The sequence below is a fragment of the Muntiacus reevesi genome, chromosome 12 (genome assembly GCF_963930625.1).
Source record: "Muntiacus reevesi chromosome 12, mMunRee1.1, whole genome shotgun sequence".
Classification (NCBI taxonomy): domain Eukaryota; kingdom Metazoa; phylum Chordata; class Mammalia; order Artiodactyla; family Cervidae; genus Muntiacus; species Muntiacus reevesi.
In genome coordinates this window covers 1,172,399-1,197,274 of record NC_089260.1, presented here as the reverse complement: position 1 = coordinate 1,197,274, position 24,876 = coordinate 1,172,399, and the positions used below count along the sequence as shown (strand labels likewise).

Sequence of the window (24,876 nt, the reverse complement as noted above, 5' to 3'; positions counted from 1 at the left end):
TCCAGGGGATCTTCCTGACCCAGGGATTGAATCTGCATCTCTTACATCTCCTGCATTGGCAGGCGGGTTCTTGATCCTGGCAGTATTACAATTTTTCCAAATATGACACCATCGTCCACTAGATTTGATGTCAAATATTTTGAATCACTTCTAAAGTTTGTGAAGGATTTGTGTACCTTCCATCAACCAAGTCCTGTCTCTAAAGCCATGTTTATCCAATGACATGTCAAAGAGTCTGTGTGTTCCATCATCAAAGAGAGAAGCAGGAGGGTGGGTATGCAGGAAGGGAAGAGGGACAAAGATGAAGATCCTTATAAAGAGGGAAAATAAGTCAAGGAAATAAAATCTTCTGCAGGTTTCCTCAACCTTTACTTAATCAGATTGAAGACGGCACATGTGATAAACAGAACCATATGTCAGCTAATAACTCAAGTAACACTCTCAAGAGAGTTTGACTATGTGCGTCTTGACTGCATGACCTGGGCAGCTGTGCTTGAGTTCAGCCTTCTTTTTCACACACTTTCAGTCATGCCCTTGCTGTTAGAAGACGCTGTCGCCTCTGCTGCAGTAACCTGCCTAGGAGCCTTCCCCTCTCCTTCTAATTTCTTCTTATTTTCCTGGGATTTCAAAATCAGAAGGGAGAGCCTGTGTGGTAGATCACATTACTGCCCCTAATTATTTACTGCTCTTGTGTAAAGGATTATGTGCTTCCACCCACTGCCAAGGAACGTGGAGGACGGCGTCCTTGTGGAGAGAATGTACATCTTTCCTCCACGGGCTTCACGTGCCCTGCTGGCCCCAGTCAACTTGAAATGGAAGTGAGAAATGCCTCATCCAAGCAGAAGCTCCGAACCCAGCCAGAAACCCCGGGATGGACACGTGACTCGATCCTGCACCAGGATGTCAGCAGGACGTAGGGGCACACACTCTCTGCCCTCAGCTCTGGTCCCTCTGCCCAGGATGCAGACTCAGTCCTGCAGATGGGGCAGCCGAGACCTGAGAGGTGTCAGGATGCACATTGCTGTGCAGAATGACCGCAAGGAGAGAGAAGACCATGAGATGCTCACAGCCGGCTAAGGCGTCGAACAAAGCAGAGCAGACGCAGAGCCCCATTTCCTGGCTCCACCCCGAGAAGGGCACACTCGGACCAGGCCAGCTCCTTCACACCAGACTCTAAAGGAAAGTGCCCGTGGGGCAGGGAGCACTTGGCCAACAGTCAGCATCCTGGACTGAGAAATGCACAAACCGCTGAGGCTTTCTTTTCTCATCACAAGCTTGCAGAAGCTGACTAAGCCAGGCGTGTTACAGTGGAATGCAGAACAAGAGGAGGGTGAGTTAGGGCCCGAGACCCTCTTGGGAGAGAGTTCTAGCAGTTCCTCCCGAGGGGGAGGCGTCCCTCCCCCTGACATACACACCGACTCTCCAGGTGGGGAAGCTTCAGCAGGGTAACCCGCTGTTACCACTATGAATGGTGACTTCCATCCCCTTCATCTGAAGTCCCCTCAGCCCTTAACTTATAACCCATCAGATACACAACAGCATGTCTGTTTTTCAGAGGGTTAAAAGCTGTTGAGGGAAAAAAAGGTAATAGAACTTTTCTATTACACAGCTGGCATCTTGTATACAGAGAAAAAACCAATACCCTTTGCCAGATTGCATAAAGGTTATTCTGCAATCCCAATTCAAATTTTAAGAAAACATTGTGCTTACACTATGAAGTAAATAAGTCTTCAGTTTTTGAAAACTAGAAACAAAACTTATCTGGTTCTTCTTTCCGTCAGCTCCTTACCTTCTGTGGACTCTTTGATATGGAGGCGTTTGTTGAGTTCATCCAATTTGTTCTTCATGTGTGAAAATAAAAAACAAACAAAGAAAAGGGGAAAGAAAACAGATCAGAAATGGTCTTTCTTTCCAGCTCCCTTCTCTCTATTCAGTACCCAGCTAAATTCAAAATAGGATCCTAAGCTTCACCAATATCACACACTGTATAAAGTGTTACTACTTTATCTCAAATTGACACTGAGGCTCTACTTCTCAGCCATCTATAGTGTTGACATGCTATTTAATCTCTTCATGACTTTGCTTCCTTTTCCTAAAACCATGGATAATCATGGGACCAGCCTTCCATGTCGATGATGAGGATTAGGGCACATATATATAAATTAACTCTAATATTGCCTCAAAAGTTTGGATTAATCTCTAGGTACACTAAAGTGATTCCCAAACGAATTTGTAAAATTGCCTTTTCTAAAGTAGAAATGCAATGACCCAGCAATCCTGAAACTGTCATGACTCAACAGTTCCATTTCCCACTGTAGATCCTGCCGACGTTCTAGCCTGTGTACAAAGACATTTGCAGTAATGTCTACAGCAGTATTGTCTGGAGGCTGTAGCAGTTGGAAATTACCAAGCATCCTCAAGTAGCAAAATGAATAAAATCATGATGCAGTAGTTGTACTATTATGCATTATAATAATTATTGATATTAGCAATAAAAATGAATGAGATAAAACTTCATGAATTAATTTGTAAAAAATCTTAAAAATACAGTGATCAACAAATTCAGGATACATATGTTATAACAGTATTTACATAAAAAATATAAAACATCCAGGGGACTTCCCTGGCGGTCCAGTGGCTAAGACTCCATACTTCCAGTGTAGGGGCTGTCAGTTCAATCCCTGGTGTGGGAATTGGATCCAGAATGCCTCGAGGAGCAGCCAAAAGAAATCTTTTTAATAAAAAATAAAATATTCAAAACTACACTATAGGTTATTTTAGGGAACTATGCTAAAGGTATCTTGACACGTTGTTTGAGATGCCGCATGGAGTGAAAGCACAGAGGCCTCCGTGGCAACTACACGGCTTCCTCGGGGGCTCGGTGGTGAAGAATCCACCTCCTAATGCAGGGGACTCGAGCTGGATCCCCGGGTTGGGAAGATCCCCTGGAGAAGGGCGTGGCAACCCACTGCAGCATTCCTGCCTGGAGAGGCCATGGACGGAGGGGCCTGGAGGGCTGCAGCCCACGGGGTCACACAGAGTCGGCCACGCCCGGGCAACTAAGGGCCGCACAGGATGCCGGTTATTAGCTCTGAGGCAGGAAGGAAGCGGGGTTGGGGCGGCAGCGTCATGCGGAGCTTCTATGCCACCTTTAACGTCTTCTCTCTCACGATGTCTGTATTGAAGTATTCATCTTATTAATCTTTATACCTTTTTTGTATGTCTGGTTTTTTGTTTTTTTTTAAGAAAAGCAGTCTTTTGGAGAAAACCATTGAGGAAATAAAGATGATCTAGAATCCCTCCAAAGTAGTTTAAGATAAAAGAACCAAAATATTTCTTGTTTCCCAGAGGAAAGGCAATTCAGAAAACAAAATCTAATAGGTGCCTCTAAAAATATAACTGGAATTCACTTCAAAGACCATTTCCTGTTGACTTGGGCAACTCAACTCCTCCAGCTGAAGTCTTAGAATTACCTACTTTAATTAGCGCTGTGAGTTCTCATCAGGAGCTAAAGTAGGAGGCATTAAAGGGGATGTAGGACTCCCCTGGCAGTACAGTTGTTAAGACTTAGCCTTCTAATGCAGGGGCTGAGGGTTCAACTCCTGGTTGGGGAGTTAGGATCCTATATGCCTTGAGGCCAAAAAACCAAAACACAAAACAGAAGCAGTATTGAAACAAATTCAACAAAGACTTTAAAAATGCTCCACATTAAAAAAAAAAAGAAAGAAAACTTAAACAGATAATGAGCTCATATATAAGAAAATAAGCACGGGTGGAGGGAAATGAAGCAAACTTGCTGTCACGGTGGGCCTCCCAAACTGTGTCTCCCAGGCAACAAGGAACCCTAGAAGGCAGACAATGGTGGGGGAGGAGGGAAGACCAGTAAGAAAACTCTTTTCCACTTTTCTCAGGTCTAATGGAAAGATCACACATTTGCCTGTAATAAAACCACACATGCAAAAACCGTGGATTGCTTTGCTTTGTGTTGGAAGCCTATCAACTCAGTGTGGTAACACTGGTTGTATGTTGCTGTCAAGAGTACTGATTGGCAACTTTAAAGGTCATTGATCAATATAAAATTCAATAAGCAAATTACTATCGGCTATACTCCAGTACAAAAGAAAAAGCTGAAAAATATCCACTGGGATTTTGAATGAGATTGCTTTGAATCTATAGATTAATTTAGGAAGAACTGCCATCAATATTGAGTCCTTCAATGAATGATGAGTATCAGATCATTTACTTCAGTTCAGTTCAGTTCAGTCGCGTCTGACTCTTTTCGACCCCATGGACTGCAGCACACCAGGCCTCCCTGTCCATCACCAACTCCCGGAGTTTACTCAAATTCATGTCCATTGAGTTGGTAATGCCAGCCAAGCGTCTCATCCTCTGTCGTCCCCTTCTCATTTATTTAGGTCTTCTTTAATTTCTCTCAATCTGTTTTCTAGTTTTCAGCATTCCTAGATATTTTATATTTTTAACACTATTGTAAATGTTTTAAAATTTCATTATCCAATTGTCTGTTGCTATATTTAGAAATACAATTGATTTTTACACATGAGAAAAATATCATTACTGGACATGTGTTTGTTTCAATAACTGTCCCAACTCGCTGTGTGGGGTAGCGCCTGTGTGCACGCCCACCCCCCACCCTGTTGCCCCCTTCCCTCCCCTGCCCTGTGCCCGGGGGACTGATGTCTAGGGACGCATCAAAGAGCAAGCCTGCCCTTTGGCTGGGCGCCAACAGCGAGCGGCACCAGCAGGCGTGGCGAGGCCGTGTTTACACCCCCAGCTCCCTCTCTACCAGGCTGTGTGTTCACTGCACCCATCAACCAAGTTTCAGTCCCCCCCTACAGGCCTCTTTCTCCATGTGCTGGTAACCATTCCTCCCCTTTCTTGCTGAAATCCAGATTGGTACCCTGGGAGCCCCAGGCGCCTTTACCATCCCTCCTCGATTTCCCTCTACCCTGCCAGCTTTGTAAATAGTCTTCTCATTAAATGTGATTGAAACAATCCCTTTAAGCCTCCTTGAAAAACCTCTTCTGCATGGGCCATCTGTTTCCTATTGGGACCATGACTGTAGACATGTGATCCAGGTTGAAAAAAAGAAAAACGTTTGGTTAGGAATTGTGACTCCACAGAACAGTATGAATTTTATTCTTTGCTCTTCATTATCTACGCCTGTGCTGTCCAATATGGTGGCCACAAGCCACTAAATGAAATTAAAAATTTAGTTCCAAGTGCTCGAAAGCTATGTAGCTAGTAACTACTATTTTGGACGATGCAGACAGACCACGCATACCATCAGAGAAAGTTCTGTCGGACAGCACTGCTCTACACCCAACAGGCTCTTCCATGATAAACAAAAAAGATTACTTCTACCTTTGGCTCTAGCTTATCATCACAGGTACAGCCCAGGTCAAAATCAGACTGAAGGTACATAATCCCTGGGTAGTTGGGTCTGGTGACTTCCTCTGGCATAGTCGGTCTGAAGATATTGGTACGCAGGAGATGGTTCAAACTCCCATGGGTCCCGTTATTCGGAGCTGGCTTCAATCCCAGGAGATCTGATGAGAAGAAAGAAAAGGGCCAGGTACTTTGTAAAAATTTTTGAAGAGATAGGTGGAGAGTTAAAACCATTCACCTCCCAAGGGCCGGAAAACTTGGAACACAAATCTGAATGGGATACAACCAAATTTAGACGGTAGGCTCCCTTCCTAGTTCCTAGGTCATCCTTGCCTAATGAGGTCTTGGCAACAACTTTCTAAAATAGCATCTTCATGGCCTGATATCAAGAGAGACACTCCCCAAAAGAGTGAAGGAATAGGGCCTCGTTTCGCCACCCTTTATGTCTGTGACAGCTACAACCCAAGGACCATCAGCGTCAGTTTCTTTCTGCTTCCCCATGAGACTTATCCCGAGTTTTGAAGTGGGGCTTATGATCAATAAATAACCTCGGGCCTGCCCTCTCTTGCGCTGCACAGAAGAGCGGGGACAAGAGGAGGCTTTGGCCGTGTGCCCTGAAGGGCCGCTGTGAAATGAACAGGCTGATTTCACAGCGAGTGAGAAGGCTGCCAAGCAGGCACACAGGGACCGGCCTGAGCCGAGAGGAGGGCCGGCGAGCGCCGGCAGCCCAGAGGGGAAGGGAACCCAGGAGACCCGACGTGCAGGCTCCCCCTCTGACCGCCAGACCGGCACTCCCTTACTAAATAGGAAAAGCTGTCCTCATCCAGCAACTAGAGACTCCAGGAAGAAAAATAATTAGGAGCACATAAATAGCTGGCCATGAGGCCAGCTGGCGAGCCGTGCGCTGGGCTGCGATGGGAGAGATGGAGGGGGCAGGTTCTGTGCCGAGCTCCCGCTTCACCCGGCCTGCGACCGGCGGTGTCAGACTGTAATGCTATGTTAGATCAGCCGGAGGCTGCCAACAGCAACACCGTGAAAACTCCCCATTAGTCAACTGTTGAAGGAAGACAAAGAAGCCTTAGAAGGGGGATGATATTCTGTCCCTTGAACCAATGGGCAAATTACAGCATTTTTTTTATGAAAAGATGAGGTGATCCCAGAAAACAGACACCTCATTTCTTTCTCTGACATCGAAATGAGTTCATATGTTAACTCCGGATTGTTTTCCTGGTTTCGATGAAATAAGTGACTTACCACACATAACATTGTAAAGTTCAATGTTTTCAAATGGAGGTACTTTGGTCTTGTACTTAAATGTTGGGCCATAACCTACAAAAACAGTCTTCCAAAAGAAAAGAAAACAAAAACAATTAGGCATTGCTAATATCCAGGAGCAACCCTCCCTCGAGTTATGAATGCTTTGCAAGCTTCACTCATACCTCCATTCCCATCCTTTTTCAGAACCTCTACAACACACTTCGATTCATAGTTCTGGGAGCATACCTGCATACTGTTGACCTTGTTATCAAATCCATGGTCTCCCTGGAAAAAACATTTTCCTGATGGTTTCTTATAAACCTCCAAAGGTTTCCTAGAGCAAAGCGATTGTACAATCAATCAGGACTTCTCATAAAATCACTCTGATAGAAAAAAAAAAGATCTCTAAGAAGTGGATTTTACTGATACAAGCGTGTTCCCCTCCACTTTCCCTGCATCATTCCCAGGGTGATGAAAGATGACGCTGTCTTCTTGCCCCCAGTGCTCTGGCGCTGACGCTCAGCCTAGGACAGATTGGGACCTGAGGCCCGGCGCCCTCCTCCTGTCTCACGGACGCACTGAGCAAAGCGCTGGTCACAGGAACAGACACACCCTGCAGGTGCGCACGCTCTGTCCCAGACCGCCCCAATTCAGAGACTCTCCCGACAAAGGAGTCACGTGGAGCTTCTGGTTTCCCGGTGCATGTAAAAGTTATATTTACAGTATACTGCATTAAGTATGCAGTAGCATTATGTCTAAGAAAACAATGCACATACCCTAATTTAAAAATAGTGCTGTTGGAGAAAGGGCACCAGTAGACTTTCTCGATGCAGAGTTGCCACAAAGCTTCAGCTGTCTGCCTACGTGCCCCACTGGCTCCAGGACTGAACGATCCTCTGCTCTGGGACCAGGTCTGTCTGGCTCACTTCTATATGCCCGTCACTAGGCTCCGTGCCAAGCACACACCCAGCTGGCGCTTTTAAAATGTGTGATGTTTGATCAATGAACGGAGATCTGTATTCCACAGAAATATCTGCCTACAGATTTCCCTGTCAACAAATGTATCTGGTAATACCGCTGGGAAGTGTAGCCGATGGTAAGCTTAACACACGTTGATAGTGGCACCGCTTAACAGGAGCCAGGCCTCACCGGGGCAGTGGCTCTGTTTAGAACAGAAAACGAAACCTGGCTCTCGAGACATCAAAAGCATTTGAACTTCCTTGTTGTGACAGGAAGATGCCCTTTGCTTAGAGTCATGTAGCAGTTTTCCAAAACACTTACACGTTTATTAAGACAAATATTTCCTAAGTACGTACAGGTACATGGCACTGCAGTACAGCGCTTGGGGAAAAACAAAGAAATTGAATGTTTGAGTCCTTGATCTTGGAAAAGTACTCTCACCTTGGGGTAATAAGATATGTGTGTATACAGCTCAACAGTTCAAGATAAGTTGAGAAGATGTGCTGCTGATTAAAATGGCTGGCTTTGGTCTATGCTAATCTGCTCAACTGTCTTCATGTTTTACTTAACTTCTACTGAACTCCCGAGTTTTCTTCATGAAAACATGCACACCCCCTGCAGTGGAGGTGTGGCTTTCTAGCTACTGGCTCACCAGGGAAGTCGGGAAACCTCTTTATATAAAGTCTAATGGCCTCACGGCGACGCAGTCGCCTCAGAGAGCTACATGCAGTGGGGGTCAGTCGCTCAGTCGTGTCCAACTCTGTGCGGCCCCATGGACTGTGGCCCGCCAGGCTCCTCTGTCCTTGGGATTCTCTAGGCAAGAATACCAGAGTGGGTAGCCATTCCCTTCTCCAGGGGATCTTCTGACCCAGGGATCGAACCCAGGTCTCCCGCATTGCAGGCAGACTCTTTACCGTCTGAGCCTCCAGGGAAGCCCTCGGGGCCGAGGGGCTGGTTATGAAGGTGAGAAACGGACTGCCTGTCCCCGAGGTACCTGGCAACGTGCCATCTGCGCTCCACCAGTAAATGGACGTCTTCGATCCTTCTGTTGTTGGCGTAGTGCAAACGCTTGGGAAGGTGCTGTTTCAAGTAAGGCTTAAAGTGCTGGTCTGGTTTTTTACACTGAAATATAAACAGATATTGAATTTTGCATGGAGAGTCTTCTGGAAAAGCCCAAGATATTCTCTCCAGAAAGCTGAAGGAGGTTTTAAGTCAAAAGAAAGGCTAATTAGTAAGTAAATGGAATTTGTGACCCCCCTCCCCATCAAACAATAAAAGTGGAAAACACATAGATTCAAACGGGATTAGGTAACGTTGAAGACGAGGCTGTGGTTTTTCCAGTGGTCATGTATGGATGTGAGAGTTGGACTATAAAGAAAGCTGAGCACTGAAGAATTGATGCTTTTGAAGTGTGGTGTTGGAGAAGACTGTTAAGTGTCCCTTGGACTGCAAGGAGATCCAACCAGTCCATCCTGGGGGAGATCAGTCCTGCCTGGGTGTTCATTGGAAGGACTGATGCTGAAGCTGAAACTCCAATACTTTGGCCACCTGCTGTGAAGAACTGAGTCACTTGAAAAGACCCTGATGCTGGGAAAGATTGAAGGCGGGAGGAGAAGGGGACGACAGAGGACGAGATGGTTGGATGGCATCATTGACTGCACGGACATGAGTTCGGGTGGACTCTTGGAGTTGGTGATGGACAGGGAGGCCTGGCGAGCTGTGGTTCATGGGGTCGTAAAGAGGTGGACACGACTGGGCGACTGAATTTAACTGAACGTTGAAGAAGACATGGAAAGGTATCACAGAGGGGAGTTAGACGTTTTTAAGATATGTCCCTGACTTGTGGGACCACCACACAGAGCAGCTCAAACCCCAAGGCTTTTCTGAAACACTCTAAGTCCAGGGGTGGGCCGGGGGGTGGGGCAGAGAGGAGGGAGCGGTGAGGTTCACGAGGTCACCTCCTCAGGCGCTTTTAAGCTCTCTAATCTGGATGGGGAAACGGAATGGGGCCTGCGCAGACCTGGTTCAGAAAGTGCAAGGGTCTGTTTAACCAAGGATGAAGGTTTTTCAGCCCTAATGGCATGATCAAATATTCCCATTCTGGATCATTGCCAAGACCATTCGGGAGCCCGCTGCTGTCCATGGGCCAGGATTTCTGAGAGCTCTTAGGGGAATAAACACACTGGATGGCAGGGCGGTGAGGAAAACGCTCCTCTCATCCTACAGGGAGGTGAGCACAGGAGGCGAGTGTGTGGAAGTTACTCCAAGGCGGAGTCCCGGGACACGCAACACTTACCGTGAGATTGGCAATAATGACTTTAGGGTCATCTGTTCAAAGAGAGAAGGAGAGAGTTCAGAAGCGTTGCCAGGAGTCACCGAGAGAAGCCAATGTTGCAGCAAGAAACTCAGTCCTTTCCTTTTCCTTCTGGAAGAGTTACTTAGATTTTGTTTCAAGTACATGCAAAACTCTGTGTTGGTATTTAATAGTTTAGTAAGTGAAATACATCAAAATAAGTAGAAATTCCGATGGTAAATGTCCCTGCTTAGTCTGGGTCAACTTTTCTGAAAGGGAATTCCTCCTTTGAGAGCACCAGGATGTTACTGGGTAAATGGCTTTTTAAAATTCTCCCAGTCGACTGGCAGACGTAGAGAACTCATGGTTGCCGGGGGGGTTGCAGGGAAGGGATGGCTAGGAGGTTTGCAAAGGACACATGCACACCGCTGTATTAAAGTGGGCGGCCAGCAGGGACCTGCCGTAGGGCGCGGGAACTCTGCCCGAGGTTACGCGCAGCCTGGGCGGGAGGGGAGGGGCCTGGGGAGAAGGGACACATGCGTGTGTGTGGCCGTCTCTCTGCCGGTCACCTGGAACTATCGCCACATTGATAATCAGCTATACCCCAATATAAAACGAAAAGTTAAAAAAACCCTCCTAAAGGGTCCCTCTGGAGCCTGGACTGAGTTTACTTGAAACATCAGGAACTATCCTGAGGCATTTGCGGCCTTGAATGGAGCTCCCTATGTAGCTGTAGATCTTTGGAACAAGTGACTGTTCACCTTTAAGATGGATCTTCTAATCCACTGAGTTATTTCTTCTAAAGGGAGTTTGGTTTCCTCAGTAATATCACAAGTCTAATGACACGAGTGGCTGCCCCTTCTCCGTCTCTCTCTCTCACACACACACACACATGTACGGATCTCCTTTTCACTACCAGCAAATAAAGGATATTTCAGTCAATATCCTGAACTAGCTAAAAGCAAAGCTATGCAAATAATAGCTGTGTGTAAACTGTGGACAGGATTGTATTATCTGAAGGTCCCTTTTGAGTGTGGGGGAGTGGGGAGAAAGAGGAGATTGTAGGTTGGTTGGATTTTGTTTTGTTTTCCAAAAATTTGCTTCAGCATGTCATTATAGAATCAGCAGAAAAGGAAAGCAGCATTCGGAAGAGATACGGACAGGCGGGGGGAGCCGTCCCCCGAATGTAAACACCCGCGGAGCAGGTCGTGCCTGTCATTTCCTGCTGCATCCCCCAGGCCCGGGGCATCGTCAGCGCGCAGTAACTGTGCTAGTCAACAGAAGCAGACTTGTGGAGCCTGGTGCAAATACACTAGTGAGCTTGCCTGGCCGCATAAATGTGCGCTCTTCAAAGACAACGTTCAGAATCTCACTTCTAAAGCTCTGAATTTTGAAGATAAATGTGGATTCCCTTCTACTTAAATTGGGCTTAAAATTTAGCTGCATCTTTCAAAGGCAAGGAGATAAGTAACAATGGTAGCCACAATCATTAACCCAGCTCGCATCCGTACCACATGCAGCCTCTCTCTAAGGGCAGAGCAGGCACTGCCTCTCTGGTCCCTCACGACAGCTCTGCTGGGGGCCCGCACTGAGCCAGCGGGCATTTAGAAGGTGGGGGGAACGGTGTTGGCAAGCCATGCTTTAAACCTCTACACTCGGTGACCTCGTAAACCACAGTCCTCAAAGGGACCAAACAGAATGAGTTCATATGCTTCAATAATGAAGAAAAATAATCATTATCTCAGACAAATCCCAGAGAACTTCTAGGAAACAACACAAGCTTGAGCCCACGTGTGAGATACCAAGCCTTCAATCCTGAAACACGGCTCTCATGCTGCCAGCCCCCCGAGATGAAAGACGCCCCAGAACAGGGTAGTGGTTAAGGGTCAGTGAAGCATCGGGGTTTAAATCCCAGCTCCGCCACTCATTAACCGCCGCCCTCTTAGCCGATTACTTCATCTCTCTCTGAGCCTTGATTATTACTGTTTATAAGAAGAGATGATAATACCTGTCACACAGGGCTATTGGAAGGATTCAGTAAGATGTGTCTGGCTTAAAACATCATCACTGTAACTACCATTTATTTTGCTCTGACTATGTCCCCAGCACTAATCTAAGTGATAAGTAGAGAAGCTAAGTAGAGGATCTCTCATTCACCCTTCCCAATAATCATGTTACTGGTGAGGAGACCAAGGCTCGCTGTTTAGGAAGCTTGCCCACGGTCATAGAGGCCGGCAACCAGCAGAGACTTGAACCCGGATTCGAGCCCAGAGAGCCCATCACTGCTGTCTATGCGCTCACCCAGCTTCTCTATGGCCTCTCACAAAATGGATGGATGTGTTTTTTAAGATACAAGACATTTAATTATTGGTAGTTACCATTTCACTGGCCCCAGGACAGTTTTTCTTCCCCTCCCCCCAAAATAACCTTCCTGTTACTTTTAGAGATGTCTTGACTATCTTTAGACAAAACCTCGCTTGCATAAGCCCTAGAAAGCAAATACGAAACCAGGAGGTACCCGAGGGTCACTCTGGCGAAGGCCAGCCTATCTCCAATGAGCAGAGAAGAGAGGACGCGGAGGACCGAGAAGGTGCGGAGAGAGGGCAGACACACCCACACTTTTGTTTATTTCTCAGCGTTGCCTGGAGCTGACCTTGGAACGCTTCCCGTTTGTGTTGACGCAGGAACATCGTTTGGGAAAAACTTTAATTTTCCAAAGCTTTCTGCTTGGTGCCAATGGTTTCTTATTCCCAAGAATAAAAATGCTAAAGGATTTTTTTCTTCTTTCCAAAATGCCGCCTGTCTCTAATAAAACTACAGACTTCTCTAAAGCTAGGTGGTTGGGCAACATCTAAAACATCTTAGCCCATAAATCAAAGTTCTCCGCGGTGACTTATCATAACCCCAATGTGTAAAACAGAAGCGATAAGACTATTCCTGTTTATTTTATTTCTAATCTTTCGGAACAGCTGCCACTTTTCAAGGGCTTCATAGCTTCTCCTGCTGGGTTCTGTCAATCGCTTTCCATAGGTGAGGAGATCCCCTTCATCCAGGCTCCCAGGAAGCTCCAGCCTCTAGGGGCAGCTCTGCCAACCCTGTCATGGACGCCCTCACTGCAGCTAAAGAGTAAGAGCCTCTGGTTGGAAAGTTCTTCTCTTGTAAACAGAAGTTTATGGTTATACACATGCCTCAAATTAAGTGTATTTTCCACATGATAAAAACAAGAGCAAATATTTATATAATGCTACCAGGGGCCAGGAACTATTCTAAGCGATACCCATAGATTTATTTTCACAACAACCCTATGAGCTAGTTGTTTGTTATCACCACTTTTTCCCCCCTCAGATTAAAAAACAAAAAAACTGAGGTTTAGAGTTTCAATGACTTATTCAAGTTCACTCGGCTAAGAAATAGCAAAGTCAGGCTTTCCCTCAAGTAGTCCAGCTTCAGAGAACAAGCCCCTTCTCACTCCACTATATTACCATTCTAACAACTTAGTGTTTTAAGAGTCAACTTACATTTAGCATGATTGTTGAATTTGGGTCGAATTCTTCCTAGAGTTCCTGGCACTAAAATAATATCATCCACATTAGTCAGGTAATTGCTCAAGAATTCTGTTCTATCACATGTGACATCTTCCATTCCTATAGGAAGGGGGGGAAAAGTATTTTCAGGCAATTATAAAATTAAAATCTCAACACAGACACTAAAGATAATATTCAGGCACAAGTGAAAGTGAGGATCCCTCTCTTGAGATTTCTTAACTTGACTTTGGATTTTTTAGTGCTTCTTTATATAATCTTTTCACCAGACTTTTGATTGAGTCATATCATCTTGCAGCACTAGAAGGCTGAAAATGCATCATCTCAGTTACCATTTTAAGTCATTCAGCAAGAACAAGATAAAGGAAGCAACCATGATCTTAAAAAAAAAAAAAAACAACGATCATTATGAAAAAGATAAATTCGTTTAAAAAAAAATCCCAAATCGCTTTAAACTCTTTCTAGCTGGGAGTGATGTAAATCACTGGAATGTACAGTCCTGTGTCTTTTTTACAAAAATCTCATTTTCCAACTCTCTCTCTAATACATCTCCCGACTTGAGTACATAAGCACCAGTCCTCATTCTGCCTTCACTGGTGGCCTTGGATATTACTGACCAAACAGTACTGGAAACAAGAGAGAAGGAAAAAGGTCAACCCCAGTGACCACCCAAACTGAAAAACAAAACAACGCTGTAAACAATGCAATCAGTTACAGCTGAAAGCTAGCAACTAGAACACAAAAAGGGTCTAGGTAGCGAATTTTTTAAATCAACAAATACTATATCTGCCCACCAATGATTTGCTACCTGCCTCTCATCAAAAAAAAAAAAAAAAAAATTCCTTGATCAATGATAAAAAATAACTAAATAAAAAGAAACTCAAATTTTAGAATGACAAATCATGGAGGCTGGAAGAGAACTTTACTGTCATTTCAGAATTTATGAGATGAGATGAAGCTAGAAAGGTTTAATATATTGCTTTGTACAATCCACTATCTGAATATTCTTTAAGAGGGGGAACATAAATGATTTTTTAAAGGATTCCCTAAGGTTCTGGAATAAACAGAGTGGTCCTGATCTAGTAAAATTTAAATTATCACCTTCTGGGATCCCAGATTCAAACCCCTTCCTTTTTTTAATACAAACTGGAAGGAAGTAACCACAATCTTCAAAGAAAAATCTATTTATACAGTCCTTATAAAAATATATTTTAAAAAAACCCAGATTGCTTTAAAATATAGATAGAAAAATATATCCCAACATAGCACAAGGGCTATAGATTTGCCTTTTAACATTTAAAATCTCTGGAAGAAAAATTAAAACAATAGACAGCTATATGTTCTAGTACAAAGTCTACTAAGGACTTCCCAAGTGGCTCAATGGTAAAGAGTCTGCCTGTCAACGCAAGAGACGCTGGTTCAATCCCTGGATTGGGAAGATCCTCTGGAGAAGGCAATAGCAACCCACTCCAGTATTCTTGCCTGGAAAATTCCATGGAGAGAGGAGCCTGGTGGGCTGTATAGTCCACGGGGTCCCTAAGAGTCAGACGAATTGGACACGACTGAGCAACTGCGCAGGCAGTCACATACAGTGTCGACTAAACAACAGTGTTCATCCAGGAAGGGCAAGTCTCTAAGAATATATGAATGGGAGACTAGAAAGATCTTCCATTTTCTACCTTTCTAAGTCACTTAAGCAACCCCAGTGGTGAAGCATCTCTCTTGCTTTCAACGTGCTTCTCAAGCCTCATCACCCTTCACCCTCCAGGCTGACTCTGGCAGTGGTGTTGGCGCTCTCATTCTATAAATGAGGAGGCTGACTTGGAGAGCCTTTTAAGTGCCACAGTGTAATTTGAACTCCAATGTAACCCATTCTCATTCCAAAGCTTGGACTCTGAAATGCCAGACAATGCTACCTTCTAAGAAAGAGAAGCTATGCCATCTATTCATTTCAGAAGGCTGCCCACCAGCAAGACATGAATTTTATCTAGCCAAGACTTTTACAAGGCTCCAGCAGTCACTCAGTGGAACCCATCTACTTCTTAGACATCTGGCTCCACCATCTGACCAAATGTCCTTGACACCTCTGGGCCACTTAAGTTGAATCAGCTGTGTCACAGGCTCCAAATTCTCTATCCTCTCTGCAGCTCTCCAGCAAGTCAGACTCTTGGGGCACAGTTCTGCAGACAGTCACGTTTAGTCCCTGCAGAAGAGCAAGTTAATCCCAGGGCTCTTTTTTTTTTTTTTAATTCTCATAGATCTTCTAGAACATTCTGTAAAGAAAACTTCAGGCCCAGAGCAGCGGTTTGATTGGGGAGATTTATTTGCCCAATCTTAACAGAACCACCGGCTCAACCAATTTTCTTCTTCTAAACCCTCCTAGAAGGGAGCAGCCCATTTTCCAGAGTCACAGTCTCTGATTGTTGGTTCTGGAATGCAGGAGGCATTCTCTGGAACTCAGTCTGCATACCTGTGAAGTAAGAATGTTCTCTGATGCATCCCTCCCCCAGCTCTATCAACATACAATGTTTATGATGCTCTTGATCCATGAATTTTTCTCCTTTATACAGTGATTTAGAAAACTGCTTCCTAAACTGTTTCTTCCTCTCTTTAACAGTCATCTCTATTGAAACAGGGTCCTCTGGCTTGGGTCTAGAATTCACTCAGTGAATGCAGGGAAATAATTTCCCTTATATGTCACTTCTATAGCAGAAGGCTATGTCTCCACCTTTTCATCGTGTTCAAATTTATTTTTTAGCCGTGTGAATCATGTGAGCTCCTTTTAGGGTTGTGACTAGCAGTGATATGTCACATTCACAGAGGAAACTCTTACTATCGCAAGGGAACTGTCTGCAACTGTTTTTTGGTTTTTTTTTTGCACTGCAAGACTTATAAGACTCAGCTCCCTGACCGGGGATTGAGTGAGCCTGGGCCCAGCAGTGAAGACGCTAAGCCCCAACCATTGGGCCACCAGGGGATGCCCTGTAACTTTTTAATAAGAGACAGATTTTGTAAGAAAGGCTTTTCCTACAAAGACTAGGAAGATACAGGAAGTTCCTGGTTTTGACTGACATGAACGCAAGAGTTGTCTCAGCTCATCTCATAGTTTTGAGTCACGGTCCAATTTCTTTCCCCATCCTAAAGAAAGGGGGAAGGAAGAAAAGGAATACAACCTGGGGTTTCTGGGGTTCCCCAACACCACCAGAAACCTTATCTGCTTAGATAAAGGAACACAGTTTTACCATGGTCCCCGACAAAAATGACGTTCACACAGCGATGCAGCTTTAGTTGTTTCAGTCCGTCCATCAGCTGCCCCACGGTTTTGTCAATGTCCCTCAGAGGATTCGTCATCTGGAAAAAGGAGCAAATTAGTCTCTGAAGGTTTTTTTTTCCTTTCAGTATCTCAAAGATCTTCTAAACAGGCTGGAAAGAAAACTTCAGGCCCAGAGGCAGAGCTTTGTCTAGGGAGATTTTCCTGTCATTCTAAATGGAAACCTGGTCTAAGCGCTTTTATTTGTACTCTTTAAGGAAAGTTAAACCTCTCCTCATCCAACCCCTTTCAAGATTCTTTGACACAAAAATTGAAATATTAAGGGCAATTCTTTTTTTAGAAATAAAATGGCCTTTCTAAAATATAACAATGTCCTTTACATCCAAGAATTTTGAGAGTGAGCAGAAAATCAGATGGACAGTTTAAGCTTCTTGACCCCTGAGTGAAATCACTTAGGCTTTGAACCACGGCAAGAAGATGGAGGCCAAGGGAATCAAAAGCAGCTCTGAGGTTAAATGGCAACCTTTCACTAACGATGCCGAACTGGAGCATCATTAACACGATGAGACCCATCGAGTGTTCCAGAAAAACTTAAGTGTCAATTTCTGACAATAGATTCTCAAGAGAAGGGCCTCTCCTAGGAAACAAGCTACTCCTTCTCAATTTAGCCCCTTTCAGGCTGATCAGGAGTAAAATACGAATCTATAAGAGTCCAAACTTAAACAGAAGTGAGTCACTGAGCTTGTTCTAGAAAGTTTCTTATTTAGCCTAATGAAAAATGAAAACTCAGTTCTCCAGAGAACATTTCCAAAGCGTAAGAATCATAACTCATCTCTCAAGTCCTTGCTTCAAATGGCAGTTTCTAACAGCAAGAAAGTGACAGAGTTATTCACTCAGTCATGTCCAACTCTTTGCTGCCCCATGGGCTGTAGCCCGCCAGGCTCCTCTGTCCATGGGATTTCCCGGGCAAGAATACTGGGGTGGGATGCCGTTCCCTTCTCCAGGGGGTCCTCCTGAGCCAGGGATCAAACCGCGGTTTCCTGCATTGCAGGCAGAGTCTTTACTGTCTCAGCCACCAAGGAGGCCCCATAGCATGAATGTCCCCACGTATTACAGGTACTGGGGACGTCCCTCTCAGCTCTGGGCAATAGAGAGACTTTCAAGAAACTCCCCACCAGCCAAACACCTGACAGTGCTTTAGCCGACTCTGACAACTGAGCTACAGCCACACACATCCACTCAAGATGCCTCCCACAAGAACAGAAGGGATCCGCGTGTCTTCTTCCCTCAGACACATAATGTTATCTTCCACTGGCATCTTCTCAGAGGACTCAGGATCTTCCCTCATATAATGTCATCAGTAAAGTCAAGGTGTAAATTTGTTTTCCTCTATGACAGAAGTCAGCATTTCAAAGTCTGTCCCAAGGAGTAAGTCACGAGAGAAAGCGTCAGCGCGATGCATGCAGCGTAATCTGAAGAGGCTAAGAGAGGGTGGACAGGGGCGCTTGCTTCTGAGGAAACCATGCCCTCCTCTCAGACCTTCATCTAGACCAAGAAACACCAAAGCGCAGCCTACATCAACCCCTGGCAACAGGTCAGTTTCCTTTGGTCAGCACGATGACTCAGGCTAAAACCCAGGACCTGCTTCTCAGTGATCAGAGCCTTGGCGGTGTCTGAAGGTGTCTGGAAAAGTGACAGCCTAGAGGCTATCGTGGAGGTGATGAAGAGGACACGCTGCCCACCTCTCCACAAGAAAACGCACCCGCCTCTACCCACGCATTGCCTCCTCCCTCCTTCCACTGCGCCTCTCTCCGCCTACCACCTAAGACCGCCCCTGACCTCGGAACAGACTGCGAACCTAAGCCCGTACTCTGCTGAGTTCTAATCCACACCGTCTTTGAGGATTTCCCCGACTACCTTGCTGGGTTGTTCTCAAGAACCAAGGTTACAAACAACTGTGACAAATTCTGTGGAAGAGTGCAAGCAAAACCACCAGCTCTCTTAACACTCGTTCAAGCCGAAATGTTCATATTAGTTTGGGGGCAACTGAGTCTAAAGAAAGTAGAAGGGTGTTTGCTTTTTGGCTGAGTTCAAGAACGCTTCACATGAGCGCTAACCTCTGAAGTACTACATTCTTCTGGACTCAAAGCCAAGGAAGACGCACCAAATGTTTCCTGAAATGCATTCAGCTGATTTTCAAACCAAGGCACTGAAGGGAACCTCCAGGGCTGCCCGCCACAAATCTTCGGAACAATAGATAAACTTACTTTGTCCTGACGAGCTTCCGCAGCATAGTGATCCATCCTATGTACTTTTCTTCTTCTTTTCTTTGGAGGAGTAACTGGTCTTCCCTGTCTCCTCTTAGGGGTAACCTTCCTCTTAGGTCTCTTAGCCGGAGTAAGAGGTGAACCATAACTACTCTCCTGTACTGGCGGATAGAGATGTGTGGACTCAGAAGCCGTCTGTCCCTCTGGGTCAGATAATAAAGCTCACATTTTGCCTTCTAGGCTCAGTGAAGTCTTAGTTAAAAAACAAAAAGCAAACTAAGACTCCCTCTGAAGTGATTTAAAAAAATTGGTATGAGGGGTGATTTGGGGAACTCTACAGAGAGAAGCCTCCTAAACTGAACTCAGTGTTGCTGTCACAGCTTCTTCACTGAGAACAAAAATATAATCTAAGAGGATCTGGTCGTGTGATCTCTTTTGGCTGAGGAGCCTACTCGTGGATACACCTGAAGGTGACGCAGAGTTCGGTATTCCACAACTCCTGCGTCATGGAGAGGCTGGTCCTTCGTTATGAGAAACTCTCCATTTATAAAGTACTCGCTGAAAAATAAATACTAGTCACTCAATCATTTCAAGGTGCAAAGGGATTCATGGATGTAGTTTCAATTCAGATTCAGACAGGTATCTATTCAGACCACCAAATATATCCATGCAACTGTCACCTTCCTTGGACAGGATCAGGAAAAAAAATTTAAACCAAGGATGAAATGAAACATAAATACCAAACAATCCTCCTTGGTCATGAATATACCGATATTTCCACAAATCAGGAGAGAGTTTCCCACTGATAATTTGGGTTTCTGGTAGACAGGAACTGTAAGCCAAGAAATAATCATAAATAGAATTGTCATTTAAAAAAAATTCTCTCATAAAATTAGATAAAATGCAAGAAGTCATCATGATCTCTTTGTCTTAGTATATTTATATCAAGAAAGAGTCTACTTATCCTCTTTCTGTTAGAAATTCCCCTCTTGGTAGTGGTCTGGAAGGTAGCGACTGTACTATGCATCTTGTTTTGAACATCTCTTGGGTGGTAAAGGCTGACACGTAAACTGAGGAAAGATAACCTTCTCGGACTTCCAAATGCTGGAGAAAAACAAGCCCCTGATTTGCGGATGGTGCAAAGGTGAATTAAAGCAGCAAGGCCTGCCGTCCACCTAGCTGATCTCTCTGCGGGGGACTGTTCTGAGAATCATTCAGATGCAAGAAGGGGCAGAGGAGGGGCGATGTTAGTGTGTCCCGGGACACGTCTGCCATGCGGTGTTGCTGTGTCCAGAGCAAGCACTGCAAAGACGCTGCCGTCCCATCCTCTCTCCCACAGAGGATGGACAGACACAGCACCTCGCCAGACTCTGGTCTGGTGTGCTTGCTTGTTTTTAAATGCTTCCGGTTTAGCCAATTCCCCATGAGATGAGAAGCAAAAGGAAAAAGAGAGTTTACCATTTCATGGTCACCAAACACATTCAGCTAGCGCTCAAGTCTGCCCATCAGACACTCGGCCATTTGCAAGAGACCTCAACATTCCAAAGACTCCAGAGGCGAGCCCTTCCAATTGCAGGGGGTTAGAGGAGCAGCGGGGGATTTAGTCAAAATGAGTTTCCATCCAGGGATTATACGGCACGTATTTCCTTCTTCGAATGTTAGAGGTAGACGGAAGCTAAGTTTTCACTGACCAGCCATACTTTAGTCTGACTTGAGAAGATTGAGCCTGAGGTTATTAAAAGGATGGGAGGGAGACGGGGCAAATTTCCCTGCTTTTCAGAAGAATACTTTGCCATCTGAAGGTAGTAACTAGCCAGCCAAAGCTCTGCCTCCGGGCCTGAAGAGCAGCCGAACCAAGAGTCAGGAGAGAAGCACAGAAGGTCAAAGGTTACGCCAAAAACCAAAAGCAAGCATGTTTTCAGAACATTCACCATTACGCTATGAAACCAGGAGTGATACGCCACTGCCTGGAGCTACACGCCCCACGTGTGGTCATCTCATTTAATAACCTTTGCGAATCATCCTGAAAAAGGTATACTCAAATGTTAGCTGAAGAAAGCACAGACGTCGGCTGTACTGGAGCAGACGACATGCTGCCAGATTGGATCGGTCTGATTGAATTTCAGACGCGAGGCATGTTCTCAATAGACGTAAAAGACAGCATGTTACTGATTTCAACAATAATCTTTCAGCCAGTATAGTCTTTGTATGCTCAATAAAGACAAGTGAGGAATACATATTATGAGGTAGATAAACCAATTCTGTCTACCACACACACAAAACGAGATTTTTCTGGCTTTGGTTTCATGTTTGAAAAGTATAAACTGTTTTGTGTTTCTCTCAGTAAAAAAATAAGATTTGTAGAACCAAATGAGAATTAGTTGAAATCTGAAAATACCCCTTTCCTCTTAAGGGAAGAAAGTGATCAAGTTCTCAGGTTATCGTAACAGAAGGTACATTCTAACATCTCATCATAAAAGTTTTACCCTGTGGATATATGAGAATATCCCAGTTATAAGAAGCATTAATACTAAAAAGAATATAGCAAGAATCATTCTAACTCTCAATTCAGAAATACTCAGGAAAAAAAGATTTATATGTTTATGAGAATCCTAAACCTAGAACCATCATTATAGCCAATTAAAGCATCCTGTATTATGCTTTATTTATCGCTGCTCTGTACTTTAAAAAAACTTTTAATTCATTTCTCGATCAAAACACACACACACTTTCAAGTAAGTAATTATAACTTAACTATGTATATGAAAAATCCAGAGATGTTTGTGGATAAAGAACATTCATTGCTAAGCCTTATAACTTTTAAGGAAATGAAAATTATAAGAGTTATACCTTCTGTGTATTATTAAAAAGTCACCTTTTGACATAAAGAAAATGTTCTGTGCGGTTTGAACATGGCTGTTAAAGGATCACTTTGCTTATCTCCTGTACTACAGGAGAGCTTAATGGTTTTCTGGCCTGGGAGTCAGAAGTTACATTTCCAAGTATACTTACCAGCCAAGCAACTGGAGCAGCCCTCCCAAAGTACCAGCCTCTTGCTTTTTAAAGAATGGCTACACCCATCTCTGTTTGCCTCTGTTACAGAGTCTTTTAGGGATAGTATTATCCAAGCAAAAGTGAACCTTTAAATAGGGCACATGGAACTGCTTAGGGCTTGGTGTGTGTGTGTGTTTTTTTAACGTCTTAAAAAAATGTGGCTCCTTTTGTTCACTTTAGATTAATCTCAAAGAAAATCATCCTAAGGATAAAACGGCCATGCTTGCTCTGGCAAGAATAAGTTCTGTGTTTCATGTATGCAGATGTTTGTCTCGTTTTATCATTTGTGTTTCATAATCATGCGCAGTAGTTAAACATCAAAGGAATAGGAAAAAGAACATTGAACTTACATGACTTCAATGATTTAAGGCAAACTAAGAATGGTTTCACATAGCCGCTAGTTTCCAGAGCTTAGAGGAATCACCACTGAACTGATGCTAAAGCATTCAGAAGTATTTATGGTTCTCAGTATTTACTGCCTTTGTTTAAACATCCTGCATTTTGATCAAAAATACTTAAGCCAAGACATACTTATCTGTATTTCCTTAGTCATTCTTATGCTGAACATGAGAAACTTAATTATAGCCAACAGTGCTGCCATTGGCTATCTGAGAACAGGAGGTATTTTCCATCATCGAAGAGTTTGTGAAATAATTTCTCATCGAAAATCAAGTTTTATTATGTTGATGTAGACCTCAGCACCCCAGGAAGAAAGAGTGGTGGAAAACGTTTAAAATATTAAAAGATTTAGATTCGCAAATCCCAGCATATTTTAAAATGATCTATGCTGAAGTACTGGGGAAATTTCCATCACTTGATAAAAGAACAACATAATAAAATCTCACCATGCCTTTTCCACCTCCAGAATTTGAAGTTCTCCAGCATACTACCTTACAAAATGACCTACTACGTACGATTCCCAAGTGTTTGCATCAGGGTGTCACACTGCTTTGCTAAACAGATTCATTCCATAGTGTTTTTCTCGCAATTAAGAATTTGTTTCACTTTAGGGGGTGAGGGATACGTTCATAGTCTTGATCCTGGTGATGCTCTCACAGGTGTATACCTATGCCAAGATTCATCAAACAGAAAGTGCCCAGTGCTACAATGCTTTCCAGGTCACCTGCACCCGCGAAGGCTGCTGAGCGGACCTAGCCTCTCTGAGCAGCACCGCCTTTCTAAGGGGGGTGAGGTTCAGTCGCACGGCCTTGCATTGCAGGTTGCATCTCTAGATTCTTCTCCACTCCTACCCCGGTGACGGCAAAGGCCAGCCCTTCCCGGTGCTTCATCTTCTGACTGACGCCTGCGGGACTGGAACCTATGAACACCAAGTGGCTGGACTATATGAACACCAAGCTGGAAGATAGGAGCACCCTCCTATGAACACCAACTTTAGGATATGCTTGCATAACAAATCAATCTGAAATGAAGTTCCTGTAAGAAAAACAGGTACGTTTAAGATTCTTTTAAATGTCTTCACTCTTGTAGTTCTTTGACTCTGTATCTACCGTACACACACCAACACGCCAAGAGACTTTGTGCAAATCCTGAAATCAGGTCAGTAGACGAGGCGGACCAGGGACACAGGCTCTCAGGCAGAAGGTAAGCTACTAACCTCAGGGCCAAAGGGGCCATACTTGTGTCCAGAGAAATCAGGCTGTTCGGAATAGAAGGCATAGACTGAAGGCCTACGGGAAAATTGGAAGGTTCAGAATCTCCCCCAAACCACACACAACAAAGAATATCACTTATCCCTACACATTACCAAAACATCCTTGCAAATTGAGTTAATCACCCAACCATTGTTAGTCTTACCATGAAAAAAGTCTCTTTCTTGTTTTTTTTTTCTGTTGTTTTCTATTATTTCCACATCCACCACCCTCTGCACCATCCCCACTGTGGCAACTACCCGGTCACTACCTTCAGGAATAAAAACTCAGGAGGAAAATCTGCATGCAAACTCAGGTCTTTGATCCCTAAGACAATAGAACCCAGTGAGAGTTCACGGGGCCATGCAATCTGCAGCCTGAAAGAACAACTCCATTCAAGTGAAAATAATCAGTCTTCTGGATTGGGAGTTTGAGATTAGCGGATGCAAGCTATTATCTACTGAATGGATAAGCAATCCTTACTGCTTATATAGGACTGTTTATATGTAGTCAACATCCGGTGATAAACCATAATGGAAACGAATATGAAAAAGAATGCGTGTATATACACATACATATAAAATGCATACCTGAGTCACTGTGCTATGCAGTAAAAACTAATACACTGTAAACCAACTACACGTCGATAAAATAAAACCTTTCCAAAAGTTAGTCTTCATGCTTTCCCAGTTCTTGGGATGCTGCTGGTTTATTTACCAAAGCCAAGAAAGAACTCCCTCGAGCCCTGCTGTGGTGACCAGGATTAGCAGCTGGAGTAGTTCACGTGAGTAAACTGTCCTCAGTCACCTACATCCACTGTGCCCTCAATCCCTCTTAGGGAGGCCGCCTTTAAGGCTCAGAACTGCAGAGCCAGTAACAGCAGCAGACCTTGGCTGTGCCCCTACTGCACGGCCCGTCGAGGTATTCACCCAGTCCCACCCCGAGGCAGAAACGCACTCACGCAGGAAGGGAGCCGGAGGGGGCGGGGGCAGGTACCTTTCGTGGTCCGGCAGGGTCAGCCACTGCAGGATGGTCAGTATCCTCCGCTCGTGAGGGATCACCCTGTGGGCAGCAACCAGCAAGCGTGAGGTCAGGAGGCATCGCTACCGACGGCAGCCGGCCGAGCCTGCCCCTGCACCCGGGCCAGCGGCTCTCTACTTACCGCATCTGTTTTCAC

General features: G+C 44.6%; 1 protein-coding gene across 7 annotated transcripts in view; it reads right to left on the bottom strand.

Moving 5' to 3' along the window:
- The window catches only part of ENPP2 (ectonucleotide pyrophosphatase/phosphodiesterase 2), a 131,511-nt gene that overhangs the window by 27,234 nt on the left and 79,401 nt on the right, over positions 1-24,876 (bottom strand). For 6 of the 7 annotated variants that reach the window (XM_065903044.1, XM_065903049.1, XM_065903047.1 and 3 more), the window contains exons 10-19: positions 24,696-24,761; positions 23,666-23,738; positions 16,701-16,809; positions 13,435-13,560; positions 9,920-9,951; positions 8,618-8,745; positions 6,910-6,997; positions 6,661-6,748; positions 5,383-5,567; positions 1,790-1,841 (exon numbers count right to left, since the gene is read on the bottom strand). In XM_065903044.1, coding sequence (XP_065759116.1) covers positions 1,790-1,841; positions 5,383-5,567; positions 6,661-6,748; positions 6,910-6,997; positions 8,618-8,745; positions 9,920-9,951; positions 13,435-13,560; positions 16,701-16,809; positions 23,666-23,738; positions 24,696-24,761 — 947 coding nt within the window. Of the gene's footprint in view, positions 1-1,789; positions 1,842-5,382; positions 5,568-6,660; positions 6,749-6,909; positions 6,998-8,617; positions 8,746-9,919; positions 9,952-13,434; positions 13,561-16,700; positions 16,810-18,996; positions 19,153-23,665; positions 23,739-24,695; positions 24,762-24,876 lie in introns of all 7 variants that reach the window. The other variant, XM_065903051.1, reaches the window with a different exon arrangement.